This window comes from Siphateles boraxobius, unplaced genomic scaffold, assembly GCF_051911475.1.
Source record: "Siphateles boraxobius isolate OS27281-9 unplaced genomic scaffold, OSU_SipBor_1 13, whole genome shotgun sequence".
NCBI lineage: Eukaryota > Metazoa > Chordata > Actinopteri > Cypriniformes > Leuciscidae > Siphateles > Siphateles boraxobius.
The window spans coordinates 18,151,191-18,166,857 of NW_027508733.1; the positions used below are offsets into that span (position 1 = coordinate 18,151,191).

The following is a 15,667-nucleotide window of genomic DNA, read 5'->3' on the forward strand; positions in this document are numbered from 1 at the left end:
GATTGAGATGACAAATTATCCTTTCTGTGTTTGTTTTGACAGTCCAAAGATGCTTTTTAATACACCTCTCTTAAGAAAGCAGTTGAAAACGAGCCTTCTGGGATGTCTGCAGATCAATAACAACGAGAGGGGATTGATCAGAGCTATTAGAACAATGAAGACTTCAGCCCAAGAGGAACCTAAAGAAACTCTACACAAGGTGCAAGGTAACTTTACCGTATTCATATAAAGATCTTGAATGTGCACCCAACTAATAGCTCTACATTATACTCATGCTAAGTGGGGTTAATTATGTAGTAGACAAACATCAGGTAAAAATTCAAACCAACACTGGAGTATGTCGTTGAAATGGGTTGGAAATGCCATCGGAGACAACTAACAACAAAGGTGACACCGAAACCAATTTGCCTTGGGACCCTGGTCTAGTTTGACACTTTATTTGGATTACATTAAATATGTATATAATTAAATAAACTATCAAATGAAAGGCTAAAGCAATTTCTACTTTCCTGGGTCAAACTCTGTTGGGGTGAGTAGTAATTAATTACAAATGGGATTATTGTCCAAACTCTAATAGTTCAACATTCAACAGTTGACCTCCCCGACCAATGATGGCTTGTCATTTTAAACAGGTATGCATGTCAATTAACCCAGTTATTACTGAATGAAAATGTCAGATTAGTATGAGTACAGTCATATGATGAAGGCCAAAAAAACTAAAAAAATAATTAAGGGCGAACAATAACATACTGATATAAATGGTCACGTTTGACTGATCTGACCAATCGTTTCATCAGGTAATTGATTCAGTTACTGCTGGCAGTTGACTACATTATACATGTAAATTACTTTATATGTGATGGCAGTGGAAGATATGTTATGAAAAAATGCACTCTCTTTATATTAAGTGTCTTTAAGTACTACTGTATGTACTTACATTGAAATTAATAATTTGATACAATTGACTTATTGTGTATATACATGTTTTTACATTGTACTTATATTGTGAAAATAATTGCATGTAATTACAGCTGTAATTAATGTATGTAATTACTGTTGACCCTTCTCTTACATCTTAACCCACCCTTACCCGTATCCACCTCAATAGCAGCAAAAGTGTTTTACAATACAACATGAACACAATAAGTACATTGTACTTATTTTTCAATGCATGTACATGGTACTTAAAGCCACTTAATATAAAGTGGGACAGAAAAAAATAAGTCAACAAAGCCCTGGGGAAAATCAAATGACAAAACACAGAAAAAAAAAAAACATCTGAAATTTTAGTTTCATAGTGTTTTTGAAGTACATCCACTCAATATACACAACAATAAATTTTAGGCTCATTGAAAATACAGGAAATCATGCAAATATAACACTTTATTTCAATTTCATGTCTTTTTTTTCAGTCTATAGTTTCGGTCATCTTAATTACAGATCATTGCACAACCCCGACCATAAAAAAAAAAACCTCCCCAAATACACTCTGGTCCCACCCAAAAGAATGATATACAGAACAAGCTTGGTAGAAAAACAGTCAGAATCTTTACAAAATTCACAGATGTTTCGCATTTCCTTCATTTCAATAAGTGACTCCGTTCAGGTGACCTAAACATTGCAAACTTGATCGTTTAACGTTATCGCAAAATAAATAAATATATTAATAAAAAAGACAATACACATAAATCAATTCTATTGTGGTTTACAGCAAGATGGTTATTTTAAAATGCCAATTTCCCACAATGCACTCCTGATCAGCTCTAGGCAACAACTGCAAGCAACCATTGGCCTTTGTGCAATGATAAATACATGACTGATTTTTCATTAACTTTCAGTATTTAAATAAGATCAAATAAGACAAGGAATTTGCAATATCACATAAATCAAATCAAAAAGCCAATCAAAAAAGTGAAAATGGGAAAATACATCATACGGTATCTGTTAAAATGAAGCAATACAGCGCTTTTCAGGCTGGCGCCAACAGATTTCTATGTTGAGCTAACTCTAAGATCATTATCTTCAGCATATTATGCATGCAGAGAGCACAAGAACCCACATGCTGGCCGTAGACTCATTTAGAGACCACTGGAATTAGACACGTTCCGAATATCACACCAGGCAAGAGGCTGAAAACACTCTGCTATGTAAAATTACCCTCTCTTCGGATGACCGTCAAATGTGGACCGAGAAGAATGAGCTGCACGATGTGTTGTGTGATTGCTATATGTGAATCCATGCCACACACAATACAAACAAACAAACAAACAAACGTGTACATCCATAATAAGCTAGCATGCTAATCCTCATACTATCAGGCAACAAACATCTACACAAAGCCTTTAGCATGTTGCTAAGTGCCTTGTTGGCAGCTTTTTGCATTCCGTTGGCCGTTTCAAACCTCATTAATGATACAACTGGAAACTGATAGCACCAATGTGGCTAGGCTAGCTAATATAATGCTAAAATCTTCTGTGCCTGATTCCCCAACCATTAAAGCCTTTGAAATGGGGTCGGAACGATAAAACGGTCACATAATGAAAGTGCCAACTAGGCCAACTAGACTCTTTTATTTAAGAGCTGGATTATCCTTTTCATTTGGGAATGCTTTTCACACCAAACGCTCAGAGAAAAGACACAAAGCTAGCAAGGAATAGCCGATATGGTTGGAATGTAATCAGAAGCTGTATTCTCAGCGGTTAATCGAATTCCTGTATTTTTAGAAAGGTTTCTTTTTTTTTCCTTTTTTTTAGAACGTAGCTATTATCAGCTAAAAGGCTCTGAATTGACTAAATGGACAGGCATCTGTCTCCATTACAGTAACATTGAGATTATTCCAGAAATGTGGCTATTTGACATAAGTGAGCTAATGACTATGATAGTGATCCTTAAGAGGGTTCACGGTGCTTCATTGGGAAATTTGAGCATGACCACTTAAAAAAAAAAATTTGAAAAGTACATATGGTACATTTTTAGTCCATTACATACAATACGGAGAGACGCTGAACCATCAACGGGGTTTTAGAAACACTGGACATAAAATGCCTCATTTAGAGGTCTTATCTATGTACTTACAAAACCAGTTTCGTCCTTGAGTCTGCATTAGCGCATACTCTTATAGCCCTGTCTGAATTCATCAACTCATCTCAAAATAAAAGAGAACAGAACTAGAACAGAACTAGAGCCAACACAGCAAGCAATTGAAGCACAACCGCACATGGGCGCATTTAGAAAGAAAACTCAACCATTTACATAAAATGTAATTAACATACAATACCGATCAAAAGTTTAGGCTTGCCATGTCTTTTATGCTCAGCATGTCTGCATTAACTTGATCAAAACTATAGTTAAAAACAACATTATTACAATTTGTAAAAAATATTTTAAAATTAATTATTTTCCTGTCTTGTCAAAGCTGAATTTTCAGCATCATTTCTCCAATCTTTAGTGTCACACAATTAGTAACACTCCATATTATTATCAACGTTGAAAGCAATTGTGCCACTTCATATTTTTGTGGAAACCGTGATTTTAATTAAGGATTCTTTGATAAAGAAGTTCAAAAGAACTTTTTTGTAGCATTATAAAATGTCTTTGCTGCCGATTTTGATCATTTGAATGCATCCAAACCTCACAGTAAAAAAGTTGCGGCTTTAAATTTTTAAGTACTGTCAACTTTGATGTTCGAGTCATTTCAACTTTTTTCAACAATTTCAACATTTCAAATTACATTAAACTGATTTAAAAATGAGTTGAAATTGTATGTTAAAGCAATGTAAAAACATATGTTGTCATAACTTTTTGATCATATAATTTTTACAGTGTTCTGAATGGTTTTGTATAAATATAAAAAATATTATTGAAAATAGTTTTAGATGGAGTTTAGCATGTCAACTACTCAGAAATATATTAGAAATGTACACAAAAAGTTCAACAACAAAACATTTTTTTCATCAATTTATGCTAATCCAAAGGAATAGAAAAAAGTTTGCTTTTGTAATCTTTTCATCAAACTATAGTTTATTGGCAGTGACTTTCCCTTTTTATCTGACATCAAGTCCTGCTATTTTAACCCCTCTAACTACCTTATTAATGCAGACAATTTCCACTATCCAATCAAACCCCAAAGTCCCGCCCTATATTTGGATCTCAATGAATATACTATTTCACTTAAAAAACAAAATGGTATAACATGAATTGCAAACTCAAGCTGACTTTTTAAAGTGAGAGGAAAAGAGAAAAACCATGTCCCTCATTTTAAGAGGATTTGTGTTTTCCTCCTCTTCCTTCTCGAGTGAATCTCTCATTGCGTCCCAACCCCCCAACCCCCCTCACCCCCCTTCCTCCCTCTCTCACCCACTTTGCATGTTTCTAAATGGAACATCACGCCCGGAGGTCGGAACAAACTGCTTTTTTAACTTGTTTTCACATTTATCGTTCTTTCTTAAACTCATGCACTGTACATGAATAAACGTCGTTCTCATTGTGATAACCTAAGGCTCTCAATTTAGTGATCGTGGAACGCAGTATTGTGAACGTACGGCAAGATTTGAGCAAAAACCATTCTCGTTTCCCTTGTAGGCCTATAAGCTGCGTCTCCAGGGTTCTTTGCATCTATTGAAGCGTTTCACTCAACTCTGAATAAAATATCCTCAGCGTCTTTCGATCTCAAAGGGGTCCGAAAATGTTGTTAGATGTTCTAGAATTGAATACATTAGATGCCCCTAAGGTCATCAAAAAAGATTGAATGCCTGGTTAAATGAAAAAATTACGTATCTAACACGAGAGAGGTCGTAAACAAACCTTTGGCCAATATCGCTCCCTATCTAACTGATCAATGCCACCTTCAAAATAAACCGTATTTATTATTACTCCAAGGGACTGCAAATAAGAAACTGAACAGCATATTTTCTCAGCAAAGCCAGCATGATACTGTAAACTAATGTATTTGTCTAACAGTCTAACAGTCTTGACAGCTAATAACAAAACAGGCCGGGGAGAAAACCTATTGAGGGACATTTTAATCTTTTCATGGCGTGATAAAAAGCAGCAATCCTTCGGCCTTGGCATATAGGGGTAATTAAATCCTTGCTCAGGGTGAAAAGCATTACAAACGCCATTTCCAAAAGACCCCCTGCAGACCCTTTCCTCAAAAATGGCATTGTAGGCGTTAAAAGTGTGTATAACAGAACTTTTTGTAACCTGACAGAGTTTACAAGCCCATGGGAAGTTTGATGTTTGAGGCAGATTAAAAATTTATCAGGTTCGGCTGAATTTTTTTTTTTTTTTTTTTACTTTAATGTGGCATATCCAATGAGAAAATATAAATCAGAAATTGACTGGATAGGAAAAAGTGGGTAACTTACACATACCAGAATATGGAGCCTGACCTCTTGAAACACTGCTGACAGACTCTTTTTAGGAGATATTTGGACTTGGACGTAGACATTGAAGGTTAAGTTCACCCTCTCAACGCATCCCAATGTTAAGGCTTCTTCAAATCTAACTTTATTTGACATTACTGTAAACTTCTCTTACATTAACTTTAACCAGATTAAATTAGGAAATTAACTACTGGAAAAGTTTCTGAAGTGATGCATCCCTACAAAAAAACAAAAATAAACTGGTTAAAACTAAACCGAAGGTCATGTGAAATCTGCCGAAAAGGCTAATCAGGTGAAAGTTATTACATTTTAATGAAAAATTAATATGCATTAAAAAGTAAATAGTTCAAATAGTTTTCAAAATGTTTTCACATTTCACAAACTAGGCGGTTTACAAACCAGAAAACAGTTCCCTATTTGATGCAAAGCTGCCATGAAAGCGAATCAACTGAATTAGTACTCTACATAAAACCCACTGATCTTATTACTGAAGGTATATTTAAAAAACTTGTGCAGATCCATAACTTAAATATATTTATTCCATCTTCCCTGGGCTCAGTTCGCTTATTACTCATAAATGACTGACTGAAAGGCATGTAAAACTCTAGCATCGATCACAGCGTGTTCTTCTCTGAGGTCTTGGTTAACCTGCTGAGCTAATACACATTTGAGATAAAGGAGGTTGGGATTTGAGTCTTTTTGCATTAAACACGGAATGGTGCCATGGAGAGTGTGAATAACATTTTATTCCTTGTTCAGGTGCCTAATCCGGGGTCTTGAGGGGGGCTGGCCTAATTAAAGCAGCCAAAAGTCTGAATAGTTTATTAAAACAAGAAAAGCTTTCTGTGTTTTTTAACCACACACTAAATTCACTTTATCAAGGCTTCCGGAGCATAAGCACGAACACTCAGCTGGAGCATGAGGAATAGAGATATGAAAGAGAAATCCTTGGCATAATACATTATTAGGAAAAAGGAAGGGGAAAAAACGAGCAAAAATGCTTCATCACACCCTTAACATGCAACTAAATTTGACAAGTGCATCACAGGACAATGGTAGGTTTTGAAAGACTTATCTTCATGGACAAGATGGTAAGAGGCCAGAAAATTGTGGGCCGTAAGTCTTTCACTGTTTAAAACTTTATTAGTGGGAGGACTGAAATTGTTGAAGCCCTACAGTCCTCTGTAAAACCGTACAGAGAGGGGAACTTTGCTCACTCATGTTGTGGGAGTTTCCGGTAGAAGTTTATGTGCGCAAAACTTGTTTTCGCTCTATATTTTTTAGATTCGTATTTTGAATGTTGGCTTTTAGAAATCCTGCAGAATGTATCTTTTTTTTTTTTTACAAATCAATACAGCCTTATATAAATAATATTAAGTTGGATACCATTACGATGTATTATATAGCTGGGAATCAAACAAAATACAATTCAACCCAAAATTATGTTAAAGCACCTGGGTTTTGGCCTCAAGTGCACTTGATCAGGAGGGCATTCTGGGGGAAAATAAAAAAGATCACTATGTTAATATACTGTATAGTGCTTATCTGAAATTTAAAATCACATGAAATAACCAACTTACAACAATGACCTTTCAATCATAAAATAATGTAGTTACTTTGACAAATAAATAACATATAAACAGTTTCAGTCTTACAAATGCTTGGCACCTTCCTTTAAAATAAATCACTTTTTTAGTGCCAAGAGGGCACTTTTAAGACTATGTGTCTGTAAACTTATACAGTATGTGTAGATTGTACACTCTGCATATGTGTTTGTGTATATGTGCACGCGTGTTTGTATGTATGTGTACACATACAGCGATTTTGTTTTCACTGGACATACCCATTGGAAATCTAATACTACTTGTACATATACTGTATGTAACCATTGTTAGTACAGATTGTTCTCTTGGTTGTGTGTTTGTCACAGTTTTCACAGTCATCCATCAGTTACATCTCATCGACATTTTAAATCTTAAAGACCATACACACACATACGTTATCAAAAACCAACTTATCAGCAGGAAATCAAACCACAAATAACTGTCATTCCCATATGCCAACAATATACTTAAACAAAACATTCCAAGAGCATATTAATTTCTCTTCAATTGTCTTAGCTTGGTATCTCCCAACCACAGTGCAATAATGCAATCCTTGAGGCTGTTTAGCAAACTCATGTTCTAACAGAGTTTAGGAAAATATTGGGGGGAGGGGGGGGGGGGGGGTGCTTTTGGAGTCTTAAATAAGAATAAATGAGATTTCACAAAAGCTAATGATGGTGGAATATATATGCATGTGTGGGTTTATCGCTTTGTTGCAAGATCTTGCTACAAGCCTGCTCTTGTCAATGATATTCATATCAATCCATGTGTTCATTTACATATCTCTTTTCTTACTCTAATCTAACATAAAACATTAGCATGAGCATTAATATAACCTCTTTCTTAACAGGGTAACACATTTCTATATGCTCAACTTGTTTTTAGATCTCATAGACCATGGTTGACTGCAGCCTGGATTTCCGTCTGAGAGGTTTTTGTAAAATGGCTCACAAGGGAAACCTCTGTATTTTGGCTTGACAGTGTTAATTACAGGGCATTGATTTTGGCACAAATTCAAATGTAAAAAGATAAATTTTTATGTACTGACTGAATTCTCATGACACTTACACAGTGCTGATAGAACCCAGTGCATGATAACTATAAGGTCTTGAAATCTACGACAAACGCAAACATCTGTCATCAAAAATGACCTTGACTCAATTTCCAAAGCCCAGAAGCCTATTTTGAAGAGCTTCAGGTGCTTATTTTAAGCCAGTAAATTGATCTAAAGAAGAAAGGCATCAGCTTGCCTTTCAATGCCATGGGTGAACCAGCAAAACTCCAGGGATACATTCTGGATGATGACCTGGCCGGAAAGGGTGAGATTAATTTCAATCACTTTTCCAATCTGGCAGTGTTAATAATATTAGCACCTCTTTGACCCCTTGATTCACTGCTGCAAATTACTAATTAATTTTCCCTATTAAGCCATGCAAGGACAATAACAAGGTCTTAAAAAATGAGATGTGAAAAATAATTGAATTTGTTTCATACCTTCCCTACTTTGACCACAACCCAGATCAGGTCAACAGATGTGGGCTATAACAAGAAACAAAATGTCATATCAATGGTGAGAGACAAAGGAAGAGCTACTACAGTATTCAATTGATGTACTGTAAGTAGAACGGGCCGAGTCATCACTACTGAAATGCAAATATGACATCTGATTCTGAATCAACCTGGAATCAATAGAGAAAAGAGAAAAGTATTCTACACAAAGCCGCTGAAACTGGTTTAAGGTGTTCTGTGCCTGTGATAAACTTAGCCCACTGTAAAGTATTACAAAAAACACCAGCAAGACAGCTATTATGAAATTGTCTGTTTAAAATTTCAGGAAATTGTAGCTTCCAGATTCGATTTTGCATTTTATGAAAGTGTAGCATTCAGTTTAATTTTGGAATTTTGCCTTCCAACAGGCTAAACAAAGCAAACTATCACACCTGGGTGTGGAAATGTGTAACACACCTAATACACACCTATTAACCTTATCTATTTCAACCTATAATTACATTAGGGTCTATATCTAGCAGCCACCTGTAAATTCCTAATTCTTTTTCAGATCTAGTCTCTGATACTTAAAATCTGAAACGTAAGCTATTCTTAAATCCCATATTACTATTTCCCTTCTTTAAACAAGGAAGAAAAAAAAAAAACAGACCAAAGACTACACATGTAGAGGAATATGCATCTAAGGCTGGCTCTGCCAAAAATGAATGCCAAAAAGAAATTAATATTGTGCGTTTTATCGAATTGACACACTGCTTGAATATAAAACATATCCAGATGGCTGCCTCTGGTTTGATAACTGTATCCCACACATGCTGCGCAAAATGTGTGTAGGTGTCTCAAATGAATATGCTTAGTTTAAGCAGAGATTAGGGAATGGGAGGGAACATGTTTTGACCTGTGGCTTCAGCCAAGCTAAATTCACAACTTTACTTTTTTCCTTCTTACTAATTAACATTGTAAACAATCATCTTGACAAGTATCAGTTCTCACCATCCCTCTGGAGTATATTCAGGCATTTGTAAAATAAAAACCACTAATTCCTCATTTAAGACTACCGGTACTATTTTGTCAAACTACAGTGCAAAGAGCACAGGTGGAACACAAGGTAAAATGGAGGGATTCTAAATTGAATCTGGTTGCCTTTTAAGTGCCACATTTCCTGTGCATTTCTGGTTGGTTGCTTATCTATGCCTTAATGAGTTTGGAACACCTGCTTAATTCTGTCTATTTCAGAACACTTGTCTCTGTGGTGGTCTGCAGGGACCAAAGCACCTGCTGATGGAGTCTGCCAAGCTGTCTCAAGAGCCACTGGTTCTTTTCTCCACAACCTTTCTTCCTGCTGTCATGTCTTTCACAATCATCACAGTTTCTGCTGTGCTGACACTCCCTTCCAGTAGTCCAGAATGTCATGGAGATCCTCATCCTTTGCAAACTGCACTTTCTTTCGAAGAGCATGGCCAGCGGCTATGTAGGCCTCCTCACGGGGGCTTTTCTTGTAGGGCCGGAAGCGCTCCCAGATTTTAAGAGTGCTCTCGGAGGAGTACTCAGGGCTGGAGGAATACCCTGAGTAATTGTGGTGGCGGGGAGAAAGCTGGGAGTAGGCAGTATCCTTCTTGGTGCGAGTGAGAGGCTTTAGAAAGGAGGCTTTCTGGGCAGGGGAGTCAGTGGCACCCTCATAGTAGAGGGCGGGGAAGGAGTGTCGGTGCTCTGAGCAGTGGTAGTCTGGGTGCACCTCCAAGTGGTGCTGCTGAGTTGTGCTGCCCCCACCTCCGACCACAACAGCACACCCACCCGATCCACCACTGCCACCACCGGCTCCCCCTCCACCTCCGCTGCCACCATCTCCTCTGCCATTACTGACTCCCTGAACACCTATTAAGGGCAACCTCTCTACTGGCTCCCCGCACCGAATAGGGCTGCCTTTCCCAGGGTACTTGAATGACTCTGGGCTTCGAGGGTCAGGGACATCCAGACTTATGACCCGAGCACTTTTGACAGAGCCACCGGAAGAAACACTGCAGCGGTTTTTAACAGAGTTAATAGGGACAACTGCAGCATCCGCACTGAGTTGCCTCTGCAAGGGCCGTGATGCTGTAGCTGGGGGTGGGTCCCTGTAGGGAGGGGAGAGAAAGCCCCCTCCGCTGATGCCGGGCCGCTCAGAAAGGGGCAAAACAAGAGGAACAGGAGGTGGAGGACGGATTTTAGGGGACGACATGATCTGGCATGTCTCTGTGATGGTAGGGGAAAGTGGAATCAGCCCCCTGGCTAAGGAAGAGACACTAGGAGGTGCTGGAGAGGCAGTGTTATCCGCTGTAGTTGCAGTGGCCGCAGCCGCTGCCACAACACCTACAGAGTCTAGTTTGAGTGCATCAATGCAGTTATTGATAATCTGGTTTACCTTGTCCACCTCCTTGGCAATGGTGGAGATCTCGGATGTTGAATCTCGGCCATCATCATCAGAGTCATCTCCTCCATTAATCCCATTTTCATTTCTTGTGATTTCTTCCCTTGAACCTGTTACTACTCCATCTCTCACTCGATCCTCTCCTCCTCCTGACGTTCGTACATCCATGTAGTTGCCCTTATTGGCGGCCATGGCTTCTGAGAAAGCTGTAGCCATCTTCTCCACTTGAGGCAGGGAAGAAAGTCGAGAAGAGGTGGTGTTGGCTGAGCCGTGAAGGATGCCCAAGCTGGAGGATGCTGACTGGGTCAGCTTGCTGTGGTGGTGTTGATGATGGGACTGGTCATGGAGTTTCTGCAAGGCTGAAGGATCCTTAGCTGCTGCAGCAGCAACTTCTGGCCCATAGCGCATCTCTAAAATAGTTTTCTTAACACTAATTGCCTTTTCTTTCTCCTCCTGCATTCGACGCCTACGTAAGCAGTAATACACCAAGCCCAACACAATGACCATCCCAAACAGGCAGCCTAGAATGGTCATAATGTAATGGGTGGTGGTAGAAGGGGTTGCTTTCAAGTCATCAGGCCCTGTAGCCCGAGTTGCAAAATACAGACAAGTGTGATTGTATCGCTGTGAATTGCGAATGGAGGCAACACAAAATGTGTAATTTGTGTGGGGCTTTAGGTTGTTTAGTGTGACAATCTCTTTCTTGTTCTTTAAGTTTGTAACATCTGACACATAGGTGTGGTTGTACTGCACTAAGATGTACATCTTACTATAGGGCTTGGGTATTTGAACCAAGAGGGATGCGGTGGAGAGGGAGACCGTTTGCAACTTAATAGTGGGACTATAGGTGGGGTCTGTTGTTGAAGCTGTGGGCTGGTGATAAGGTCCCATCTGATCATAAATATCCACCCCCATCCCAGAAGAGTCCAAGTCAGGAGGCAGGGAAGTTATGTCAGTAACAATCTCTCCATCTTTACAACTGGATGCCAGGATGGAACGAGCATTTCTTCCATGATTACCTCTAGGACTCAGGAGAGGGTAGCCAAAAAGTTCCTTTGGCGTCTCACACAGGAGCCTGTCATAGGTGTGAGTGACATTGTCAAATCCCTCCAACCAAATAAGGAAGCTGTACAAGTCACAGCCACAATGAAAAGGATTTCCAGCCAGTTCGCACACTGTCAGCCGCCCACCCAAAACGGTGAAGGTGGATGAATCCAGCTTTGCTAATTTGTTAGAGGAAAGATCGAGACTGCTAAGGCTTGGGCACTCCCAGAAGGCATTGATTGCAATTACCTCTATAAGGTTATGCTGCAGATATAGGCATTGCATTCGACCCAACCCTCGCAGCATGCCCTCAGTGAGATTGGTTAACTTGTTATATCCCAACTGCAAGACCTGTAGATTGGCCTGTCCTGCGAAGGCACCGTCCTCAATGTAGGAGATTTCATTCTTAGTGAGGTTGAGGTCGGTAAGGTTGGTAAATCGGCTGAGGGAGCTGAAGAAAATTGCCTTGAGCTTGTTTTCATTCAGCCGTAAGTCATGGACGGTGTTGTTAATGTGCTGTGGGATTGTCTCATATGGAGGCTGGTTCTGACTGCAGATTGCCAGCCACACGTAGCCTTTATCCCCCTCAATTAGCCAGCAGTCACCCCTCACGAATGAAGGTGCATGGAGGAAGAGAAAAATAGGGAGAGAGAGGATGAGAAAGGAGGGTGGAAATGCACAAGATAAGCTGAACCTGCAGGACATTTTTGGACCAAAAACTGGATTTGTTTTGATCAAGGAGGGAAACGAACAAGGTTAGGGCTCAAAATGAGAAAAATTATCACAGGAGATGGATTGCCAATAGGATTACAAAGACACAGGTTCTGGGAAAACGTGTCTTGAGGGCAGTCACAGCTGTTCAGGAACCATAATGCCAAACATAGTCTCCATTTTATGTGGTCCGTGTTATAGGGTTATAGTGTCGCTTTTCACAGCTGTAACTCATGGTCTTTAACTTCTTGACTGCTCTCCTTTTGAACTCCCGAACAATGCTTTCAATCCGTCAATTTTTGGATCTATAAAAGAGACAAAAGGTGGGGAGAGAAAATTGAGAAATTATTATATTGTATGCTTTAATTATAAACAAAAGTGATTTAGAAAACCATTCATGCATTAAAATGTCTAAAGCCATGAAACTTTTTCATACTGATTTAGTGTTAACAATGTTTGGTTATGTAAAACCATATTGGTGCAACTAAACAATAAAGGCTCAAAATTGTTATTAAAGAAAGCTGGAATGACAGCATAATTAGGGACCAGAATGTAGAACAGCCATTAGTCTTTGTAAGTCACTGAGGTTTTACTGTGCCTCTGAGGATTAATTTTGGATTACCATTATCCAAACAACACCATTCCATGTCACTCTCCTGCAGATTTTTTTTTTAGTTTGCTTGGTTATTAAAATGCATAAGAACATCTTAGCAGCAGCTACAGTGGTTTGTGTGTGTATGTTTGCATTTATGTCCATGTCAGTAACTTGGTCAATGAAATTATGCAGTAGAAAGATTGGGTGTATTATTTCATTATGAATTAATGTGTCACCGTTCCTGCTAACCAACAACAAAACAACAACAACAAAAAAAATCCAGGTTAACTTTGTAACTTCAAAGAAATCTAACTAATATTAGATTTAGTAGAGGCTACTTCCTGCTCAGCTACTGTTCGGACGCTCTCGCTTACTGCTCCGCGCTTTGCTCTATCGCTTTTATATTTCTATATTTTATCTCCTTTTATCACCTAATTTTAACTTCAGCAAATCAGCACAGTGCTCAAACGTTTGGATTACTACAAAAAAAAGCAGAATTATTTTATTCAACCAGCCTCCCACTGAAAGCTTACATTCCGGGGAAGAGAAAACAAAACTGCCTACATTCATAAGGATAAGAAAATGCCTCCTCTGGAATCTACTTGCTGCTCCAACTGCCACAGACTTTTACAAAGGATTGCAATTCTTGAAACAAAGTTAATTGCGGGACCACCAAACCAGACGGAACACACAACAGAGCTTCGTCATGGACGTCCTCAGCATACAGCCGGTGAGTCCCATGAATCTAGTGCTTCTCGACAGGCCATACTGAGTGTAGAGAAACAAGCCGATCGTTTTACTAATCGATGGCACAAACAGGGTGCGAGACCCAAAGGCACTCGAGACATCAGATTGTCACGAGCATCACATATTACTGCAGTAGCATCCTCTACCCCAGATACGGCTCTGACAAGGACTGCAAACACTGGTCTCCTACCACCGCCTATACATCTTGAGAACAGATTTGAAGTATTAATGAATGAGGAATCCCCAAATTTGATGAATGTGATTGAACACAGACTGAATCAACCAGTAGCTAACACTGATGCTAACTGGGGCTCAAGGTCGAGCAGACAGCGGCACTCAGCTCACAGTGCAGCCGAGCCCAGGACTCTGATAGTGGGCGACTCCGTAATCAGAAACATTAATAGCAGGGATACAACAACGTGCTGCCTTCCACAAGCAACAACATCTGATGTAAACAGGGAACTTCAGAACATTCTGATGAAACATAAGACTGCAAATCGACTGATCATTCATGTGGGGAAGAATGATATTCATAAAGAGCAGTCGGAACTTCTTAAAAAGGATTTCAATGAACTTTTTGAAACACTTAAAAGACTGAAAGTTCAAACATTCATCAGTGGACCACTCCCAGCAAGAGGAACAAACAGGTTTTCACGGTTGCTTGGGCTTAATACATGGCTGCAAAAAACCTGCAATATAAAAGGAGTGAACTTTATTGACAACTTCAATCTTTTCTGGAGTCAGAGGCAACTGTTTCAACAGGATGGCCACCACCCAAACAAACTTGGTTCAAGAGTGCTAAAGGACAATATCTACTTCTCCCTCCGTCATCCTTCTGCAATGTGTGCCAATCCACTCAACCTGAATGGCACACACACACCTGGATACAGTATGAATGACCACAGGATTTCACTTCAGCCCCTGAATGGACATGCGGTTGACACATCACACAAGGACAGTGATAACACCACTCAGCCACAACAACCTCTGCTCACGGTCACAATCTCAGCTGAGCCCTGCCCACAGAGCTCACCACAGACAGACTGTGACATACCAGCACTGCTCCAATATACAGCACCCAAGGACGACTTTCTGGAAAACAGCCAGGGAAACCAGGACAGCATATTACAGCCTCCAATAACACCAGAGCAAAAATCACTCTCACTGGAAACATTATCACTCTCTCCAGCATCTCCACTTCTGTGCTTCTCAGAGAAAATGGAACAACTGGTGCACGCTGGAACTAGACTATCCCACTCTTTTGCTGCGAGCCCCCAGATACCAACCAAAAAACGCCAGGCCCCACAACCACCAAAGCCTACGGGCCCAGCTCGCCCTCCCCCTCCCCCTGTGAGAGCTCTTCGGCCTCTGCCACAGCGCCAGGGCCCACACCCTCCTCCGGCGGCTCGAGGTGAACCAAAAACAACTGATACCAGCTCTCAGTGATATGTGTCGGGTCCCCGCTATGATAACAATAACTTTCTCAAATGTTTACAGAACAAGCGGGAACCCAGTGTGCCTGTATGTTTTTCTATTGCTGTTCAATTACATGATAGAAAGTCTAAGGCCTTCAAAAGCCGTACAGCTAACCCATCTAATCTGGTGCCTATTACACGACATACCAAGATTGCTGTGGGGACAAAAAGTAAGACTGTTAAGTTAGCACTTT

At 39.7% G+C, this 15,667-nt stretch overlaps 1 protein-coding gene across 2 annotated transcripts in view; it reads right to left on the bottom strand.

Moving 5' to 3' along the window:
• Positions 1 to 5,274: 5,274 nt before the first annotated feature.
• elfn2a (extracellular leucine-rich repeat and fibronectin type III domain containing 2a) overlaps positions 5,275 to 15,667 on the bottom strand; it is a 146,263-nt gene continuing 135,870 nt past the window's right edge. For both annotated transcript variants that reach the window (XM_077226231.1, XM_077226232.1), the window contains exon 2: positions 5,275 to 12,961. In XM_077226231.1, coding sequence (XP_077082346.1) covers positions 9,858 to 12,650 — 2,793 coding nt within the window. In that variant the 5' untranslated portion in view covers positions 12,651 to 12,961 and the 3' untranslated portion in view covers positions 5,275 to 9,857. The remainder of the gene's footprint in view (positions 12,962 to 15,667) is intronic.